Raw genomic sequence first — 22,574 nt, 5'->3', positions numbered from 1 at the left:
GATCTCAAGCCAGATGTTGTACTTCAAGCTAGTGTCCTGTTTTCTTTGTTTTCCTTGCTCATTCCACCTTTCTTTAAATATCCTTTGTTTATAAAAAAAAATTTTTTTTAAGTAATAGTATCATTGTAAGGATTCTTTCAGTTTAAATATTTTGTAAAATAGCAATTCTGGAAAGTGAAGAAAATTCTTTCAAAACCCATACATTCTAAAATTCAAGGTACAACACACCATTTCCCAATATGCCTTGCTAAGTCAAAAGATCTCTTTTTGTGAGTCTGGGACATCTTGTCACATCAAAATACAAGAAAATAGATGAAGATACTAGGGTTATGCCAAAATGATCGAGGAGTCAAACTAGCTCCTACCAGTCAAAGATGGAACAATTTGAGCATAAAAATGAGTAATTTCAATAGAAGAAGATGCATGATACACATTAGAATCCATGCGTTCATTGATTTAAAAAAAAAAGCTTTTTAAACTTTTAATGGATCAAAATTATGTCAATGATTCTGTTTCTATTTGGAAGTAGAGAAATCATGACTGACTAGCTTCCCTATCATTTCATGAACTGAGTATTCTTACTATGCTATCAACCAGGTTAGGTCCTGCTCTCTCTACAATGAGGCTCATTTAGGTCAAAGCAGCCAACCAATACTGAGAATGCAGGGCTCAGAAGTCTCCAGTATCCTCAGCAAGTGACCAGCGAAGAGCTCATGCTCACCCTCTGTTGCTAAAATGGAATAAAGGAACTTTATTAATAGACTCCTTTAAAGAGTTCACACTTCAATACTATCTCCAAATAAGTATAGTTTCTTTGTTTGCTTTTTTTAAAATTATTAGTCTACAGTATCTGGTATTCCCATGCGGCCTCCTATCCAAGTACTAACCAGGCCCAACCCTACTTAGCTTCCGAGATCAGATGAGATCAGGCATGTTCAGGGTGGTATGGCCATAGACTGCTTTTGTTTTTAATTAAAATGTAGTTGATTTACAACATTATCTTTAGTTTCAGGTGCACAACATAGTGATTCAATATTTCACAGATTTTACTCCATTTAAAGTTATTCTAGGACTTGCCTGAAGATCCAGTGGTTAGGACTCTGGGCTTCCACTGCAGGGGGCACATGTTTCATTCCTGGTGAGGGAACTAAGATCCCACATGCTGCATGGCACAGCCAAAAAATTTAAATTACATTAAGTTAAATTAAAAACAAAGTTATTACAAACAAAAGCAGAACACTCTCTGATATAAACCACAGCAATATCTTGCTCCACCTCCTAGAGTAATGAAAATAAAACAAACAAAAAAAAACCCCAAACAAATGAGACCTAATTATACTGAAAAGGTTTTGCACAGCAAAGGAAATCATAAACAAAACAGAAAGACAACCCACAGAATGGGAGAAAATATCTACAAAGTGACCAAAAAGGGATTAATCTCCAAAATATACAAACAGCTCATGCAGTTCAATATCAAAAAACAAACAACCCAATTAAAAACTGGGCAGAAGATCTAAAGAGACATTTCTCCAAAGAAGACAGATAGCCAAGAAGCACATGAAAAGATGCTCAACATTACTAATTATATTAGAGAAATGAAAATCAAAACTATGAGGTACTGCATCACACAGGTTAGACTAGCCCTCATCAAAAAAATCTACAAATAATAAATGCTGGAGACGGTGTGGAGAAAAGGGAACCCTCCTACACTACTGATGAGAATGTACATTGGTATAGCCACTATGGGGAACAGTACGGAAGTTCCTTTGAAAACTAAAAATAGAGCTACTACATAACCCTGCAATCCCACTCCTGGGCATATATCCAGAGACAAACATGGTCTGAAAGGATACATGCATCCCAATGTCCATTGAAGCACTGTTTACAACACCCAAGACATGGAAGCAACCTAAATGTCCAAGGACAGAGGAATGGATAAAGAAGGTGTGGCACTTATACACAATGGAATATTACTCAGCCATTAAAAAGAATGAAATAATGCCATTTGCAGCAACATGGATGGACCTAGAGAGTGTCATACTGAGTAAAGTCAGTCAGAGAGAGAAGGAAAAATATCATATGACATCCCTTATATGCAGAATCTAAAAAATATTGTACAAATTAATTCCTTTACGGAATAGAAACAGATTCATGGACTTAGATAATGAACTTATGGTTGCCAGTGGGGGAAGGATCAGGGGAAGGGATAGTTAGGGAGTTTGGGATCAACGTGTACACACTGCTATATTTAAAATGGATATCCAACAAGGTCTTCTGTATAGCACAGGGAACTCTGCTCAATATCATGTGGCAGCCTGGATGGGAGAGGAGTTTGGGGGAGAATGGATACATGTATATGGATAGCTGAGTCTCTTTGCTGTCCACCTGAAACTATAACAGTATTGTTAATTGGCTATCCTCCAATATAAGATAAAAAGTTAAAAAAAAAATCCAGTGCAACTTCAAAGATAGCATCAAAATCATTCTTTACTTCTCTGTAAGTGTACTTAAAATGGGTGAACTGTATACTTAAAATGAGTGAAATGTTTTGATATGTAAATTATACTTCAAAAAAGAGACAGCAATTAAATAATTTTTAAAATCATTATTGGAAAATTAGGACAAAATTTTTTTTTTGGCTGTGCTATGCAGCTTGCAGGATTTTAGTTCCCCAACCTGGGCCCTAGACAGTGGAAGTACGGAGTCCTACCCACTGAACCAACAGAAAATTCCCAAATTAGTACAATTTTAACACTGTTGGATGTTTGGTGATATCTTGGAATTATTAAGGTATAATAATGCTATCATGTGTATGTGTTTTATATCAGTTTTAGATATATGTATTGAAATATTTTAGGAAGACATGATTTGGAGAACTTGCTTCAATATAAATTGAGGGGGAAAGAGAGTGGTAGGGATACAGATTTTTTAAAAAATAGGTCTTGAATTTTTAATTACTAAAGCTTGTTGACAGCCACATGGACAGTGATTATACTCTTAGTTTTACTAAGTTTTGTCTAAGTTTGTAATTTCAAAAAATTTTAAAAAATTATGTATTTATGGCTGCGTCAGGTCTTAGTTGTGGCACACAGGATATTTCACTGCAGTGAAGGCTTCTCTCTAACCGTGGTGCACAGGCTTGCCAGGGTGGTTCTCAGGCTCAGTAGTTGTGGCGGGTACACTTAGCTGCCCTGTGGCATATGGGGTCTTAGTTCTCCAACCAAGAATCAAGCCCGCACGCCCTTCATTGGAAGGTGGATCCTTAACCACTGAACCACCAGGGAAGTCCCAACAAAGTTTTAAAAATAAATAAATAAACAGAATTTTTACAAACTCTTCTTGTGTGTGTGCTGTTTTTGTTGTAGGTCCACAGCTACTCCAAAAAAAAAAAAAAAAATCAGTTTCAGTTATCAGCCATTCTGCACCTGGCATACTGAAGATGCGTAACACTTTGTAGTTATTATTTGTTTCTTTATGTGACACAGGAAGCACAACAGCCATGTAAGTAGCCCTGAACATGACTTAAAAGCCAGAGTCATCACAACTTATCAATGACCTCTTATCTGATACTTTTTATTAATTTACTTTCTATTGAAGTATAGTTGATCTACAATGTTGTGCTGATTGCTGGTGTACAACAAAGTGATTTAGTTATACATACATACTTTTTCTTAATTTTTTCCACTATGGCTTATTTCAGGATTATCTGATACTTCTGAGCTTATAGAGAATAAGCACAATAACCAGTTTTTCTGTTGAAATTCCTCCAAAACAAGCCTAAAGAGTTTAGGACTAAGCAGATGGGTTGGAGTTTCACTGGCTCTGTGCTAAAATTAAGTAGCTAATTTGAGAGATAAAGCATGTTAAAATATCAATTCAGAACAAAAAAACCCCCCGGATTCCATGGTTTATGTTCTACATATTAAAGCATTTGTTTTCTAATATGGGTTCCTAGAGGAAAGGGACTTGTGTCTTGCTCAGCATGTAAGCTGCTCTTAATACAATGTAGAGGAGATGCTCAAAAGTTACTAAGGTTGCTGAATTTATTAGGCCAGTTCAAGGTTGGGGAAAGGGCTAATTAAAATGGCATATTTTAACCTAAAATATAATAAATTCTTTATGTTCAAAAGTGGTCCTCACACCTGTTAGAATGGCTATTATCGAAAGGACAAGAAATAACAAGCAATGGAGAGGATGTGGAGAAAAGGGAACCCTTGGGTACTGTCAGCAGGAACGTAAATTGGCACAGCCACTATGGAAAACAGTGCAGAGGTTCCTCAAAAAATTAAAAATAGAAACTACCATGTGACCTCACAAATCCATGTCGGGTATTTATCCAAAGAAAATGAAAACACTAGCACTCCCATGTTCTTTGCAGCATTATTTACAATGGCCAAGATATGTACACAACCTAAGAGTTCATCAACAGAACACATAAAGAAAACATGATATATTGAAATAGGTACCTATATGTTTATATACAGAAATATTATTCGATCATAAAAAAAAGAGTATCTTGCCATCTGCAACAACATGGATGGATCCTTGGGGTGTTAAGCTAAGTGAAATAAGTCAGACAGACAAATACTGTATGATCTCAGCTTTAAATGGAATCTATAAAACCAAAACCAAGCTTACAGAGAACAGGTTGGTATGCAACAGATTGGTGGGGGGTAGGGTGTCCACTAAATGGATAAGTGGTGTCAAAAGGTACAAACTTTAGGTTATAAAATAAGTAATTCATGGAGATGCAATGTGCAACATGGTGACTATAGCTATTACTACTGTACTGGTGGCTCAGTGGTAAAGAATCTGCCTGCCAACACAGGAGACACGGGTTCAATCCCTGGGTCAGGAAGATCCCCTGCAGAAGGAAATGGCAACCCACTCCAGTATTCTTGTCTGGAAAATCCCACAGAGGAGCCAGGTGGGCAGAGTGGGACACAGCACAGTGACTAAACAACAATTGCGTATTTGAAAGCTGCTAGATCTTAAAAGTTCTCATCACAAGAAAAAAAAGAATTCTGCAGCTACGGATGGTGATAGATGTTAGCTAGACTTGATATAATGACCATTTCACAATATATACAAATATCAAATCATTATGTTGTATACCTGAAACTAATATATCAACTATCCTTTAATTAAAAAAAAAAAAAAAAAAAAAAAAAAGAGCAGTTCCTTTTAGCCTCACACCTTCCACCAACAATAAAAACAGTATTTTCTATCATCTACGGAGGGATAGATCTTGAGCTATATAACAGCTCGGTATAGGCAGAGGCCATCTTAATTTGTCATAGGTACCTGGCTTGGATGCTCAGTGGTAAAGAATCTACTTGCCAATGAAAGAGATGTAGGTTTGATCCCTGGGTCAGGAAGATCCCCCAGAGAAGGAAATGGCAACCCACTCCAGTATTCTTGCCTGGGAAATCCCATGGACAGAGAAGCCTGGCGAGCTATAGTCCATGAGGTCACAAAAGACTAGGATACAACTTAGTGACTATACAACAATACTCTTCCTACCCATGTCTCCTATGTGTGCATGTGCACGCACACAAGCTCTCACGCTCCGTAACCTACTTAATCCTATGTCACTCCTCTCTTTCCCTCATTAATGATACCAAGCTTTATGCCTGTTTTAGGTCATAACCTGTCCACTTCTCTTTCCCATTGCCCAATCTTAATCAGAGTATCTCACCCAGATGAGATTTTACCACTGTGCCTGCCTCTGATTTCTCTTCCTCCAAGCCAACCTAAACTAGGAGTGCCATTTCCTTATTTAAAACTTTCTAATGGCTCACCATTGTCTTAAAAGAAAAGAAAAGAAAAGAAACTCTTAAAATTGATTGTCTGGGCTCTTCTATGATCTGGTCCATTTCATCTCCTCTCAGTCCTTGTTCACCACTCCCCGCCTAATCATACACAGTAAGTTGCTTTCCAGGCTTTACATGTATGTGTATGTGTGCATATGTTGTTTTTCCTATGTCTAATACTCTCCTCCTCTCACACCAACCTGTACTCATCTTTCAGCTCTCAACTTAAAACATCATTTTGAGTATTCTCATAGCCCCCTTCATTTGTCTCAGAAATAATATTCATCATATTTTATAACTTTCTACTTATCCAAGTCTTTCATTAGACTCAAAGCTGTAGTCTAGTGTACTCAGAAGAGTGTTTGGCTCAATGACGGCATGCTGATCTTCAGTAAATTAACAGTTTTTTTAAAAATGACAGCTAATAATGATTTAAACTAGCTTCAAAACTCTCAATTTGGTCTCCTGTAATCTGTAGGATTTTTACTTCTTAATTCTACTCCAACCTCAGCCCACAACCTTTACTCACCTATAGGGATGTTGCACTAAAACCCATTCTCTTCTTGCATAACTAGACCTGGTTTCTCAAGTAGAGACTACATTTCCCAATGCCTCTTAAGGCTGTATGTATTCTTGTGATCAACCTACAGTCAAAAGAACATGAGAAGTTATACAACTTACAGCTTAGATTTCCAAAGGCCATTCCTTCAGGGGCTAAAATGAAAGCAACTGAGTTATCTCAGAAGACTTGTTTTGAAAATGACAAAATGAGAACCCAGGTCTTTGAAAGAATGGATGGAGGACAGCACAGGACACTTAAGTGGTGAGAAATATGCTTTATCAGAGCCATCGCATTTTGGGGTCTCTTTGTTACTACTTTCACAACCAAAAGGCCTAATACACAGCATACAGAGAGGCAGATGAAATGGGAGACTTCAGATTTTCAGAAAAATGACATAGACCTAATAAAGATTAAAAATTCCAATATAAAAAATTTATGATGAACCCAGGGTCATATAAACACAGAAAACAGAAATTTTTGAAACTAGTTAAAAATATCTTCCTTAATGAGAAAGAACTCACATTTATTTGAGATAAATTAATAAAGTCAACAAGTAAAAACAAAACAAAAAAGACAAGGAAAAGGAACTTTTGTGTCTGCGGTGCCTGTAGGTAATGTGTAGCTAGGGTAGCAACTAGGGTGACTGCCATTCTACATGCAACTTATCCCAAAAAAAGTTAGGCCAAGGGTAATGGGGCAAATGATAGACAACAGACCACAATCCAGCTTCAGAGGTCACAAATCAACACCAGGCAGATCAAAGAAAAAATGGGCAGATTCTTATAAAAACACACCACACTATATGAAAATAAACTGCCTAAAAGAATGAAGATCTTAAAAGATTTTTGAAGATTTAAAAACTTTATAAAGATTTTTAAAGAATCATGAGGAAAATGACAGAGAAAACTTAAAAAACAACAAAAAGTCCCTGTTACTCTCCTGGTAAAGAAGCTGCTTTAAGAGCCCTTAGGTTCTCAAAAAATAATTTTAGCTACTGGCAACGCAATAAAACAAATGTATTAGAATTCCATAGTCACAATTATCTATTTCTGGGCCAGCACAAAAACACCTACTACTAAAACCAGAACACCAGCTTTAAACTTATCCAGTGGTGAGTAGAATTTTAAGCGCTCCAGTTCTACACAGGTTCAAATGCTGACTCTTATCACTTACTGGGTGTCACGACTCTGAGTAAATTACTTAACCTCTCTGGGGTTCAAGTTTTCTTACCAGTAAAGGGATATTCTAACTCGTTTAGCACCTTCGGTAGAACCGAATGGTTTAATGAAATAAATCATGTATTTTTTATGGAAAGGATATACTAAGAAGCCATTATTACTGTACCCACTATACTTTCACTCCAGTAGGCTTTTGTATTTTGTTTTTTAGTGAAGATTCTTACTTGGCACTGACTTTGAAAAAGCTTCAAGTTTCCTTTAAGTGTGTAACCTCTTCCCATGCTATCATCAAAAAGGCCACACTATTTGCTACATTTGCTAACAGCTTACCAAAGAATTTGAGTCACTTCACCTCTGCCACTCTGATAATCTTAGAGAAATCAGGTATTAAAAGTACCTTTTATTTCACAACGTATCTGTGATGCATATCTTAAAACACAAGTGATATTCTGATGATGAAATGCTTATCAACCCAGAAAAATGAAATCTGGGTGCTTAAAAAAGGAAAATGTATGGTGCCAACAGCTCCACTTTCATTCTCATATGCCTAGCAACAACTATAACACTGTAAATATTTGTACCGATATCTAAGATTCTTTTGCTACAAAATTATCAAATGTCAATTGCTTTGTATTTTCTAAGGGTTGTTCATGATTCTCACTCTGGCAACTGTTGGAATAAAAACCACAAGTATATTACTAATATTCATGGCATAAACTCCAGGTCTAGGTGGTGAAGGCAGACTGTCTTCTCTTCAACCTACAAATTTCCAATTAGATGACTTTTTCAACTGAATAGGATACTGATTTGCTGACAACCTGCCAGGGAATGAGAATTTTGGCGAATACAAACACAATGGACAAATGAATTTTTTATTATAAAACTATACAAAGAGCTATACAAAAAGTGGTAAAACTATAATTGTCGGTGAACAGTAAATAAGTGATCCTTTGGGCCACAGTAAATGATCCACACTATGATGGTGTGGGAATCTTTTCCTAGATGAGGAATGGTATACCTAATAAACAACACATTACAAGTAAAAGGACTTCAATGACTTGAGCAAAAGTATACATAAAATCACTTCTAAATGTAATTTGAAGAATTTTTTAAAAAGCCATCACTGGACTTCCCTGGTGATCCAGGGGTTGATTCCGTGCTTTTACGGCAGGGGGTGCAGGTTCAACTAGTCAGCTAAGTTCCACAAGCCACTCAGTGCGGCCAGAAAAAAAAAAAAGCCATCATTTGCTTGGCTTCTGAAATTCAGTTTCAAATTGTATCTGTTGTTTCCTATCCAATTTATCCCTCTTAGATAAGGGGGTGAGCAAACTTTTTCTGTAACAGAGGGAAATAATCAGTAAATAATTTAGACTTTGCAGGACTTATATCACAACAATTCAACTCTGGTATTCTAGTCAAAAGCAGCCAGAGACAACTTGTAAACAAATGGGCATGGCTAGTCCAAAAACAGGCAGTGTGTCTTAGTCTACCAACCTCTGTTCCAGATGTTCTCCTCGATTTGGAGAAAGTGGAAAAGGTAATTATATATTCCAATAATTAGGATAAAGTATTTTTCTTTTTATATCTCCAATATTTGACAGTTACAAAAGACGCACATGCTGCTATCCCTAAGGTTAACACTAAAAAATTAGCCATGTTTAATATCTAAACTTTTTAAATTAAAAGGATCAATCACATATAAATTTAAGCCTTTAGGGACTTCCTGGCAGCCCAGTGGTTAAGACTCTGAGTTCCCAGAGTGGGGGGCATAGGTTCGATCCCTGGTCGGGGAACTAAGATCCTACACACTATATAGTGCAGACAGAAAAGAAAAAAATTAAGCTTTTATGAGAACCGTTAGTCTGAAGTATCTTGATAATTAGAAGGAGATTCATTTATAGGTTAGAAGTTTAAATTAGAAATATATAAATAATTACTATTTTGAAAAAAACAAAAAATACAGAAAGGCAGATTTTAGGAATCACAACCCAACGAAAATAAAGAATTACCAATCATAAAAGAGGTTTTAGCATTTACTCATTTTTTTACTTTTTCAGCTGTGCTGCACAGCATGTGAGATCTTAGTTCCCTAACCAGGGATCGAACCCACACCCACTTGAACTAACCCACGCCCGCACACAGTGGAAGCACAGAGTCTTAATCACTGGACTGCCTGGGAAGTCCCCAGTTTTACCACTTATAATTACCCTACTTGGAAAATACTCTGCTAAGAAATAGAGTAGTAAACACAGTTGGTTTTAAAGTAATGACTTTATTAATAAATATACATCCATATGATGATGTAGATACAAATCATGAACACTACTCCATTCCCATACACATAATTGCACACGAGTAGCTCAAGTTCATGGACATAAAAACATATACAGTATCTATTCAGACTTTTTACAGCAGAGGACAGCGTGCTTATATCAGTTAACTGGTAATTATTTTCTCCATAATTATCTGTGGAAAAATGAATCTGTGAAACTAAAAGAATTAAAGTGGTCTGATTACTATAAATCACATACTTGATTTACTGTAGCATTAAATTTTCCAAAATTAAATACATTATATGTGAGAGAACAGATTTATCTACTTGGGGGGAGTAAGGGGAGTAAGCAAAGGAAAGATTTAGATACATCCTAGAGTTTAACAGCATATAGTTAAGATATAATAAAGAGAAAAACATAATAGCATCAAAACATCTTATGTCAAAGGGAAAAAAATGTTTTCGAACAACTGTTGTGAATTCTTATGTTTTACTATAAAGGGATCATAAAATCTTACTGCATATATAGACAATGACTGACAGAGTAGCAGTTATTGTCAACATCCCCTGAATTGTTCTTTTAAAGCTTCTTAGAATATAAAAGTTTGTTGTTGCTTTTTTTTCATTTAGCTCATACACTGGCTTTTCCTACAGTGTATGAGTCACCTTTAACCTAATAAATGGATCCAGATCATTTCTTTTGCTCCTTAATTTAAAAAAAAGTTACTTATCTCATGAAAAAATACATGTAAATTCACACAACCATCAGTTTGGAATTAATATTACCTTTACTACCTTAACAGATGTTTCTTTTAAAAAGTAAATAAAAAATATAAAGAAGTTTTTAGTAAAACTGAAACACTGATTTTTAAAACATCTCCAAATATTTAAAATTAATCAGATACTTTTTTTTAAGACACTGTGCTAATTTTTTTTAATATCCAGTGCAAAACTCCAAAGATAGTATCAAAATCATCCCACACTAAAGATTAGTTATGCAAAGTTATATCTGTCAAAAAAATGAAAATCTCATCTGTATTAGCTCCTAATATGTTGATATAAGAATAAATAAGGCATGTTAAAATATTTTTTAAAGAAAAAAGTAAAGCAAACTTACTTGAATAGCAGATCATTTTCTGACCAACATTTTAAATATAGAATAGTGAAACCTATTTTGTGAAGAACAGAATTACACAATATAAAATTAGCAATTTACCTTTCAAGGAACAAGTATACAGTGGGGGGGGCGGGGGAAAGCCAGTTTCCCCCAACTGATTATATTAAAGTATAAGGAATTATTTAACATGCTATTTCAGTGTTTATCATGACAAGAGACAGTGTTACAAAAGATGCACAACATAGTCTTTGTAGAGAAGTAAAAATATTTTCTATGTTAAGACTTCATTCATGTTATCACTTAGATGTCTTTCTCTTCAACATGGCACCAATAAACTGGTCACAAGGAGAAAAGGAAGTAGAATAAGGAGATGCTCCTCAGCATACAGATCTAATACTCCAGGTAACTTCTCATAAAACAGAAAATTCAGCTTTCTAAATGGGGTTATCCAATCACTTTTTTTCCTGGAACTAGCTCCTGATTATTAATAAAACACTGCTATGGACATAACTTCCTTTAGTTGATCTCACCATTTCATTAACTTGTATGTAAGATTCATCATACAATAATACACCTGTTTATCTTCTGACACACAGCACAGCACCACTGAGAAGATGTGCTGGAGGATGGAGAAATGGGAGGGAACAAATGTAGGAAAACGCAAGGAGAAAGGGCATGTGTAACAAAATCAAGAAAGAAAATAAAACCGAAAGGGAAACATCAAATGGGCACACCATAAAACACAATACACAGGCAAACCCCTGACTATGATATATGTAATTCTATGGGAGAACAGTAAATTAAACAACTGCTTTCAGGAATTCAAACAAGGACTTCTAAGCAGCCAACTGCTGAACATCATCTTGAGAAACAACTGAATGACCAATACATAATAAAAGTGGATGGATGAACATATGAATACAGATGTAAGCATCTGTGTGTGTCAGAAGTTATACTGTTCTAAGTAGATTTATATTAAAACGTTTGTATTTTAAGCTTCTGCAAGAAGAAACTGTTATAGTAATTTAGCTGCCAGAATGTTACAACTAATTATGTAGTCATCCAACATTGCTCTCTATGGTTTGTGCAAAGCTAAAATTGTTGAGGTCACTGTCTTAGAAGCCAGTGCACACACAGTCCCCACATAAAATGCAACACCTCTTACTGTAAAGAGCAGCATAAAGTCCAGCTCTTTGTGTCAGGCATCACTGGAACACCTGAAGGCTTGCTGCTTCTTTCCTGATAAAAAAGTTATGAAACATGACATCCATTTGCAACCAGAGTTTGCATTAACTGAGAGCAAACCCAAACAACATAATATGCGCCCTTCGGAAATTTTAATTATTTTAAAAATTTGGGGGTCCTGCAAACCTACATTATAATTTGAAAGGCATTTAAGCTTACAAATACATACACAGTAACTTTAAAATTCAGTGGAATTTTTTTTCCAAATCCAAATTAGATTTTTCCAAAATCCAATTTTTTTTCCAATTCCAAATCCAAATAATAATCTATTTAGATCAAACTCAGAATAAAAATGTATATTAATGAAGACTGCTTTCAAAAATAGGGACAAGAGATATCCCTCTGTCCCTTCTAAACATGTCTTCCCAATTTTTTTTTTTCTTTCCTATCTATCTTGCTTCTAAAGCAAAATCTGTTGGAAAAAAATTTATTTTGGCTGAAGTGGTCTCACTAGAGCCATGATGAGATTCTTAATTAAACTAATCAACATATTTCTTACATGTTTCATGCATAGATGGATTTCTATTTCTTAATATTTGGGTGCTGACAGTCAGAAAACTGCATCTTGTTTGTACCAGTTTTACAGTCTACCATTCAATTTTTGTCCTTTGGTAGATATAGACCTGAAACCATAGTAAGTGCTAATGCAATGGGACAATTTATCAGAAAAAATTAAAAAATATTTTTTAATAAATGATTATTAAACAGTGTTTTAAGCATAATGCTTTGTAACTAAGTATATAAAAGGCAAAATGTATTAACTATAGCAACATGCAGACCTTAAGAATATTTCTTTTTCTATTATATTAAATATGCTATTCTCAGAATGCATTGTATTTCACCAAAAATGTAATGTGCAGTTTTTATTAAAAAGTTTAACTTTTTTGATAATATGAATTGTTTGTAGTGTTTGGTATACATGCTCTTAGGCAATTAAAAAATATACAACCTAAACATGGCTGAAAGGCAAATGCTAAAGAACTTTTAAAGGAATAATGGTTAAATCAATTAATGCCATGTAGATAAATAAATAAGAAATTGTTTAAACCTAGAACATTAAAAATAAGATTTTTAAAATATGAAGTCTATGTAAATGCCAAAGCATATATCTGTGTCCTGTTTCATGAACATAAATGTTACCCAAAAACCCCTCCAGCCATGACCTCAAGTCATCCTGAATCATTAGTTTTGCTTTGTTCCATCAGTTAAAAATACCTTAGATATTATCTTTATTATATTGTAAGCTAACTTCACAAACTAATAGGTATAATGGTTTCAACTGTGTAGCACATAAAGCATTTAGAATGACAAAAAAATAGTAATGCAATGAGATACAACCATGACTCTAAAGGAAAAGCAAAAATGATTTAGATAGGTGTTACACTTGAACCTATGTACAAATACAAAGCCACTGCTTATGCTTTGAGTGCATCTGTCAGCATATGACAGTTTCTGAGCAAAAGCAGATGAAAAAAAAAAATCAAATGGGAAAACAACTTTGGAAAGCCCAGGCCATATCATGTATGTCGAAATAAAACCATGAAGCTTTGGGATTATTCACAATCTTCCTTCTAAACCTGGCCCTCCTTTCCTGCTCATTCACTCATTGGGTGGCTTGATTTCGCTGCTGGTTTCCTCCACCCCATGAACAGCTCTACCATGAATCATAGGGTAAGGAAAAGCAGCAGTCCCACAGCCATAGCCAAGATCGGCAAGACGGGATAGAGCTTTAATGCTACCTGGAGGCCTCCCTGGGCTGACTTTGTATCCTGCAGCTTTAGTTGTACCCAAAGGTCTACCAGGACTTGTTTTAAATCCAGCCGCTTTGGTGGTTCCCAGGGGTCTGCCCGTGCTGGTCCGGTATCCTGCTGATTTGGTGGTTCCTGAAGGCCGGCCACGCTTACCAGATCGGTTGAGACTTTTCTTTTTCTTTAGTTCATCTTTTATCTCTATGCTTCTGCCACCTGCAGTCTGCAAGTGTGTCTCATTTAATGGGTCCTGCCTCTGACAAACCATTGGTTTGTGGCTGACTGTGTGGCTGTATTTGTTTTGCTGGGAGGAATATATGTCAAACTGATCAGCAGCTCTCATGGCATCTTCATTGAGGCAGGAAGGTTTGCCAGGCCCACAAAAAGCTGGATTACTGCTGGCAACAGGATGCATCATTTTCTACCAAAAAATAAAGGACAAATATGCATAAATACACTTATACAAATATATATCTGAATGACAGCATTTAGTGGGAAAACAGTCAGTCTCCCAACAACTATGCAGACTCTCTAAAATTAGCTGACAGGCAGGACTCCAGACCACTTATAAACAAACACATATCAGCAGATTCAAAGATACTTCTTTTTTCTCAATTTAATCGCCGGTAAGCATAAATGCCATGCAAGATAACTAACACCAGCACTGATTTAGTAGTCATAATATTTTCTGCATAGGAATTAGAAAAGTGTGTATGCAAAATCTGTTATATTTTGTAGGTTTTTCTTTTCTAGAAAGTTCGAAAAAAGATAATAAAGATAAGAACTGTTATTAACATGATACTTTTTTTTTTCCTTTCGTTTCCTTAACATTCTTAGAAGGTCTCCCTTTGGCTTTTCATTATATTTCCCCCATGTATACTTCTGATCCAGCCAGTTTTCAAAGGTGGATGCTTCCTCAGCATTATCATAATTTATTATTTATACAAAATCCTGAGTGTATGTTACATTGTATAAGGACAGAATGCGCCAAGCAAAGAACACAATCTGTTGGCCGTAGGTACTGACTCCCTTCAAACTGCTCTATCCAAACAGGAGGCAGCACCAACATAACGGTAAACAAAGGTTTCCATTAGCTAAAATAAGTGAACATTTATAAAACAACTGAGGTTTATACTAAAAAATATGTGTAACAATCGTAATGCAATACTTTTTAAAGTGTGGTTATCAAGACAAAATGCTGAATATGCAACACTGCTTTGTCCCTTGGTGATAAACATGACATGAACCTTTTCCCCTTATAAGAGCTCTGTAACTAACAGTCCAATGACTCTATTTTGTCTGTGAAACATCCCTGTGAAATGTATCTTATTTAAAGGCTGTAATATGACTGCCACAATGACAAGTCAGCTCTAAATAGCCACACCATCTAGAAACACAGAAAAAGGGAATCTATACAGACTACAATATTTCAATGAGGTTAAAAAAAAAAAGATTGGTTCTAATTCATATTTAGAAAGAGTCACAAAAGTCTATGAAGGTTCAGCCACAAGTTGTTAGATATTTGACTGTACCTTTCATAAATGTAAAACTGTACCAAAACCCCAGTTATGAAAATAGTTACTCCAAGAGGCTAAGAACATATAATTAATGTGAGCCAAAACCACTGCAAATTTATTTCAATCATAAACCTAAAAGGAAATGGGAATCAAGTCAAAGAACTGAATTCAGTTACATTACTAAATATTTGCTAAAAATCAACAAATATAGAGCCATTTTCCAGCTAGCTTAAAAATCTTAACTATGAAGGAAAAACATTTACAATAAGAAGCTACTTGTTTATGGCAGAAGCCTTATAGATCTGAGAACATTAAACAAGACCAGAGCTAAACACAAATATTAAAAGGAGTAATTCCAAACTCATTCCCCAAGCATATAATGAGAAGGAGGTTATTAATTATCATTTCATTTGCTCAAATTCTAATTTCAGATGAGAAATAAGAGATCATCAAGGTATGTTCCAAATGTAATACTATTAACTGAATGTTACCAGTTTTTGAGATTTTTTTATGTGCCAGGTAATAAGTTTGGCACTACATCTCAACTCTATCATCACTACAACTCAGCTTTATAAGAAACATACTATTAGCTCTATTTTAATTTCAAGCAACTTGCCAGGTCACCCATTAGGAAACAGTAAAGCCAAATACAAATTCAGATAATGTGACTTTCGAATCAACAGGGTTTCTTCATAGGCACAATTATTATTTGAGTCAGATAATTCTTTAGCTAGGGTGAAGGTGGGGGGCTGTTCTGTGTATTTTAAAATGCTTAGCAGCACCCCTGCTCTCTACCCACTGCACTCCCTAGATGTCAGCTTCTGTACCCTCCTCTTTTCCCTTTCAATTTGTGACAACCAAAATATTTTCCAGACGTTACCAAATATTCTTGGGGGGGGGGGGGTGCGGGGCACAAAATCTACCACCCATCATGAGAATCACTCAGCTATACTAAAATGAAAACACAAAAGTCAATTCAAAATACTTCTGCTGAGGACTTTCCTAGTGGTCCAGTGATAAAGAATCTGCCTGCCAATCCAGGGGACAAGGGTTTGATCACTGGTTCAGGAAGATTCCAATGCCATGGGCATCACAGCTACTGAGCCCGCACCCTAGAGCCTGTGCTCAGCAACAAGAGAAGTCTTTTTCACAACGAGACGTCTGGGCACTGCAACTAGAGAGGAGCCCTCTCTCTCGCCACAACTAGAAAAAGCAACAAAGACCCAGTTCAGTTCAGTCCCTCAGTCGTGTCCGACTCTTTGCGACCCCATGAATTGCAGTACACCAGGCTTCCCTGTCCATCACCAACTCCTGGAGTTTACCTAAACTCATGGCCATCGAGTCAGTGATGCCATCCAGCCATCTCATCCTCTCTCGTCCCCTTCTCCTCCTGCCCCCAATCCCTTCCAGCATCAGGGTCTTTTCCAATGAGTCAACTCTTCACATGAGATGGCCAAAGTATTAGAGTTTCAGCTCCAGTATCAGTCCTTCCAATGAACACCCAGGACTGATCTCCTTTAGGATGGACTGGGGGGATCTCCTTGCAGTCCAAGGGACTCTCAAGAGTCTTCTCCAACACCACAGTTCAAAAGCATCAATTTTTCAGCGCTCAGCTTTCTTCACAGTCCAACTTTCACATCCATACGTGACCACTGGAAAAACCAGAGCCTTGACCAGACGGACCTTTGTTGGCAAAGTAATGTCTCTGCTTTTTAATATGCTGTCTAGGTTGATCATAACTTTCCTTCCAAGGAGTAAGCGTCTTTTAATTTCATGGCTGCAGTCACCATCCGTAGTGATTTTGGAGCCCCAAAAAATAAAGTCTGACACTGTTTCTACTGTCTCCCCATCTATTTCCCATGAGGTGATGGGATCAGATGACATGATCTTAGTTTTCTGAATGTTAAGCTTTAAGCTAACTTTTCCACTCTCCTCTTTCACTTTCATCAAGAGGCTTTTCAGTTCCTCTTCACTCTCTGCCATAAGGGTGGTGTCATCTGCATATCTGAGGTTATTGATATTTCTCCCAGCAATCTTGATTCCAGCTTGTGCAAATCTGGCCTTGGAGTACAAAGACCCAATGCGCCAAAAATAAATAAATAAATAATAAAATACTCCTGTCAAAATTTTTATTCAACTCTTAAGCTACTACTTCCCTGGTGGCTCAGAGGTTAAAGCCTCTGCTTCCAATGCGGGAGACCAGGGTTCAATCCCTGGGTCGGGAAGATCCCCTGGAGAAGGAAATGGCAACCCACTCCACTATTCTTGCCTGGAGAATCCCATGGACGGAGAAGCTTGGTAGGCTACAGTCCACGTGGTCACAGAGTCAGACACGACTGAGCGATAACTACTTTGCTTAACTTGAAACTACTACCTCTTCAAATATCCACAAAACCTTTCTACTGATAACATCTACAACATCTAAATCAAATAAATTTGTTTTCCAAATTGAAAACATCAATGAAATTTGTGAAGAGACCAACCACATTCCTCTCCCCTACAAGTTATAAACTAATTGAGAAATATACACAGGACTTAGATAGGAATCAAAATACTATTTTATTGCCAATAAAATTGGACTAGAGACCACATGTAAATACAAAGAGAAACACACTAGACCTCTGAGCATATTGTAAGAGAAAAAGTGATCCCTTTTTCTTTCTTTTTTCTGGTCATGCCTTGTGGCTTGGGCCACACAGTGAAAGCACAGAATCTTAACCACTGGACGGCCAGGGAATTCCCAAAGTGACTTCTTTTTCAATTTTATTATTCAGAAATCACCCTGCTGGAAAGCTCTAGTATAAACAGCCAGAAAGGTACCAGTCCTCCTCCACGGAGAGTACTGCCAGTAAAAGAGAAAATGGTTTTTTTCCTACAATCTGTTGCAATGTTTTATAGTTCATGCCTTTTAAGTTCCTATCACTAACCAAAACCTTCCCTCTGGACCTACTTCCCTTAGCTTCATTTTCTCTTAATATATCAGAACATTCATCATCTATCATCACTATCATGATATATAGTCTCAGCTTACATTATATTTAGGTTTTCAGAAGCAAGATTCTGCCATACATTCTTTACTCAGACACCAACACCGTTCAACCAACACTGAAGAAAAACACATTTAAATAGCAGATGGACAAATAAAAAAATTCACCCATATTCAACTCCTTTAATCTTCTCAGGAATGTATGCATTTGGTTTGTATTATGCTTTTTTAATATTTTATTTATTTATTTATCTGGCTGCTCCTGGTCTTAGTTGTGGCATGTGAAGTCTTAGTTGCTGCAGCATGTGGGATCTAGTTCCCCAACTTGAAATGGAAGTTAGGCCCCCTGCTTTGGGAGCACAGAGTTCCAGCCACTGGACCACCAGGGAAGTCCCAGTGTGTATTATGTTAATTTACTTCTGATATGGCTCATTTTTAGTAGAGGGCCAACTCCATGCAAAACACTATTCTAAGAACCAGGACACAAAACAGACAGGAGTAAAGTTGTTTATCCCAATTAAGACAACAAGATCTTTACTTAAAAGATTTCTAAAGGCTAGTTTAGAAAGGCTCTATATTTTCCTCCCCTGCTAACACCAAAAAATCAGTACAATTCTCTCCTTACTCAATAACTAATTAACAAGCTGGAAAAGAAATTTACTAGGACTGTTACCTGTGTAAATAGTTAATTAAAAAAAAAGAGAGTTAAAACCAATCCTCTACTTTCAGGAGTCAACTTTTTAAGATGGGAGTCAGCATCATTAGATCCTTGTGTGCACAGTCGTCATACACATAAACATACACAGTGGTAGGTGCATGCTGAATTGATATGTTTGTACATAGTATGTACACATTCAAGCTTTAATTGTACACTTAATAATGCCTCCCTGGTCCCAGCTCAGGGCTCACCAGATAACTGTTCTTTCTTGACTCTTCGGATAATATAGTAGAGAGTTCACTGAAAGCAATGCAGGCCTCATTTCTTAATTGAGTCAGAATAACTACTACTATAACTACTACATTTCTAGAAAGTTTGAACTGAATGAAATTCAACAATACAAAACCAGACTGTGAAGACTAGCAAAGGTTAATAATCTTTTAAAATAGTTCACTGAATATAAGGGAATCAACTAAGAGCTTCTATATATTTTAACAATGACTAAACTAGAATTCTCTTTTTTCAAATATTTGTTGGGCTGTTCCAGGTCTCAGTTGTGGCATACGAACTAATTCCCTGCCCAGGGATCGAACTGGGCTCGGTGAGTTGAGAGCATGGAGTCTTAGCCACGGGACCACCTAAATTTGAATTCTTAAAGCATATGCTAAAACTTGCCATCCCTGAAGTTGTTTTACTGTGCATTTAACCCCAGAAGTCTTTTCGTGAGCTGTTCTTTATGAAACAATTCATTTTCCTTCTCCTGAATGTAGCAGTCATTACTGCCAACATAAAGAACTACAACTATTTTTAGTAACTTCAGAACGTATTCATTTTTAAACATGGAGAAAATAGTCCTTTCAAGAAATCCAAGTTCCGCTCTCCTCTAAAGAGCAAACACATAATTCTCAGAGGTTTATTTCATGCCATTTGGCTTGTAACAACCATACAGAATCACAGGCGATTTTATAATTCTAAATAAAAGTCCATTTGTGATCGACTTCACTCAGAAAATCTATTAAGCAAAGGCTAAAACAAATGCCAGTAGCCATGCACTCTGCCCCACCACGGAAAGTTTTGATACTAGAACAGAACATAAATAACGGCCTTCTTTGTCTTCTTTCTCCTCCCCACTGTGCCCCATGTGCTGCTTCCCCGGTGTCGGAATCCTTATTTGACAAGAGACGTGTAGAAATATATTACCTGTTGTGCCCGAAAGCGATTTATTAGTGTATCAGCAATAACAACTTTGCAGGAGATACACGCCCACACTAGAGAAAGGGCTGTGTAGCCTCCGATAATGAAAATTGATAGCCCGCCGTCGTGCACCGGGAGTTCTGCAAGCTGCACAAGTCACAGGCTACTCCATCTAGATGTCCATCTCGAAGTCGGCAGGCATTAATTTAAAGTGGCGGGGGGAGAAGTGATTCTGACCTCTCGAAGAAAAGAAAGGGTGACCCCTCCCCCCACCGCAAGAGGAATTTCCCCCCAATAATGGCTTCAAGCCCAGCGAAGAGCAGGCCACAAACCGGGGCCCCTCCTCTCGCTCCGGGCTAGGCCAGAGCCCCTTCTCAGACGCGGGCCAGAGACCTCTTCTCACCAGCTGGCTAGGCCCTCATTCTGGCCTTCTCCTTGAGCACCCGCCGCCCAGACTCTGCCCCCGGCTCGTCTGACAAACCCCCGCGCGTCTACTTACCTCAGCCGCTACTAGCCCGGCCCCTCAGCGGGCCCAGGGGCTGCCCATCGGCTGGAAACCTCCCGCTGGCGCCGCTCCTTTCCCAGCCCGACGCCTCTATACTGCGCTGAGAGCCCGAGACGGAGGGAAAAGCAGCGAGGGCGTTGGCGGCGAAGCGGACGCTGGTTTCCAGCTCCCACCGCAGCCACCGCTCACAGATCTGCCCCGGACGCAGGAGGAAGAGGCCGCCACAGCCCCGTAGAGCGAGGTGCGGCGTGCGCGAGCTCGCGAGTACCACGCACGCACACGCACGACGCGAGACCCAATCTCCCGCCGAGGACCAGCACGCAAGCCTGGGAAGAGTAGCCCAGGGAGCCTGACTGCGCTTGCGCTGCAAGAAGACGGCAGGAGGCGGGGCTTAGGACGCAGCTACTTAGCCTCTGGTGCAGCTCGCGCTCTCCAAAGGCTAATAACTTCGTGAAGTGAATTTTTATCGCACTGAAGTGATACTGGGTCTATTACTGACCCCATTTTTCAAATTAGAGGACTAATAAATGGTGGAGCTAGGATTTCCACCCAGCATCCTTGTTCTAGAAACTGTGTTTTTAATTGCTGTTGGCAAAAAGATTGCCTTATTGTTCTAGGCGCTGCCCAAAGTACATTCAAAGGACCAGCCTTTTAGTTACTTATGGATGGGCGGGGTGAGGTCTCCACCTGCAAATATTAATAAAATGGGGACCATTCAAATAATGAGGTGTTTGAGCCCTCAGTCCTAGGATCATGTAATAATGAAGTCTCATTTTGTGAGGCTAACTTTAAAGGTTAATAATGAAGTTTTTATATCCATGATCTCCTCTGAATTACCATATTCTTCATTCCACCATCACAGGGATAGGACAGGTAGTTTGCTTACAAGATCTCCATTTATGTAGCTACTGCAAGATTTCTGACTTATGGGTCACCTCATACAAGCCAATTTTGCAAACGGTATTAGTTTTCCCAGTTCTTCCGTCAGTTAATTCAAAGATGTCAGAAAGGGGAGTATTCAGAATTAGGAAGGCTGCTGAGCAGAAGATATATATTTTTAAAAAACATGGTTGTTTTATGTTTTAAAATATTTTTCCCAGCCACACCAGGCTGCTTCCAGGTTCCTAATTCCCTGACCAGGGATCGAACCCAGACCCAGCAGTGAAAGCGTGGAGTCCTAATCACTGGACCACCAAAGGATTCCCAGGAAGGCAATTTTTCTGGCAGTGTGGCAAAAGCCTGAGGCAGGTACTTGACCCTTTTGCCCATGCAATGGACACTGTTTTAAGGATATAATTCTTAGCAATGACTTGTACCACGAGTACAGCATTTGGCCCAGTGCTGCTGCCAGCAGGAAATAAGGGAAGAGTAACAACTTTTCTGGGCGAACACACAAGGAGGAACATGGCAGTTTATTGAGTCACAAGAGCCAGACATGACTTAGCAACTCAACAAAACAACAGCAGCAACAACACAAACCAGGAGGCAACCCAAACAGAGTACACAGAACAGGCAAGCTCAATCATTTTCTCGCAAGCAGGGTTCTGTAACAAGATTCTAACTCTCAATCTATAAATAATCCTATAAAATACTAGAAAACAGGACTGATCATACTAGTATTGTTCACATATAAAAGAAAACTACCAACACAGAACAACTAAAACATATACAGAGATTTTAAGGCACATGAAATAGCCTTCCAAAGACTTTTTTAAAACAAGTTTTCTCTAAGCAAGATTTCTTTTTTATTCTTGAAAGGGAAATATAAGAATGCACTGT

The 22,574-nt window shown here is 37.6% G+C and overlaps 1 protein-coding gene and 1 pseudogene across 1 annotated transcript; both read right to left on the bottom strand.

The window, feature by feature from the left end:
• Positions 1-838: 838 nt before the first annotated feature.
• On the bottom strand, positions 839-957 carry LOC136156382 (5S ribosomal RNA; annotated as a pseudogene).
• An 8,848-nt stretch (positions 958-9,805) lies between these two features.
• C1H5orf24 (chromosome 1 C5orf24 homolog) lies at positions 9,806-21,114 on the bottom strand. The gene is made up of 2 exons (XM_065918576.1): positions 20,790-21,114; positions 9,806-14,356 (listed from the first exon to the last, which is right to left on the bottom strand). Exon 2 carries the CDS (start codon positions 14,351-14,353, stop codon positions 13,787-13,789), a length of 567 nt encoding a protein of 188 aa, XP_065774648.1. The 5' UTR covers positions 14,354-14,356; positions 20,790-21,114; the 3' UTR covers positions 9,806-13,786.
• Positions 21,115-22,574: the final 1,460 nt, after the last annotated feature.

This window comes from Muntiacus reevesi, chromosome 1 (assembly GCF_963930625.1).
Source record: "Muntiacus reevesi chromosome 1, mMunRee1.1, whole genome shotgun sequence".
NCBI classification, from domain to species: Eukaryota; Metazoa; Chordata; class Mammalia; order Artiodactyla; family Cervidae; genus Muntiacus; species Muntiacus reevesi.
Note: the sequence above shows the minus strand (reverse complement) of the source record. Positions and strands in the feature narration are given on the sequence as shown.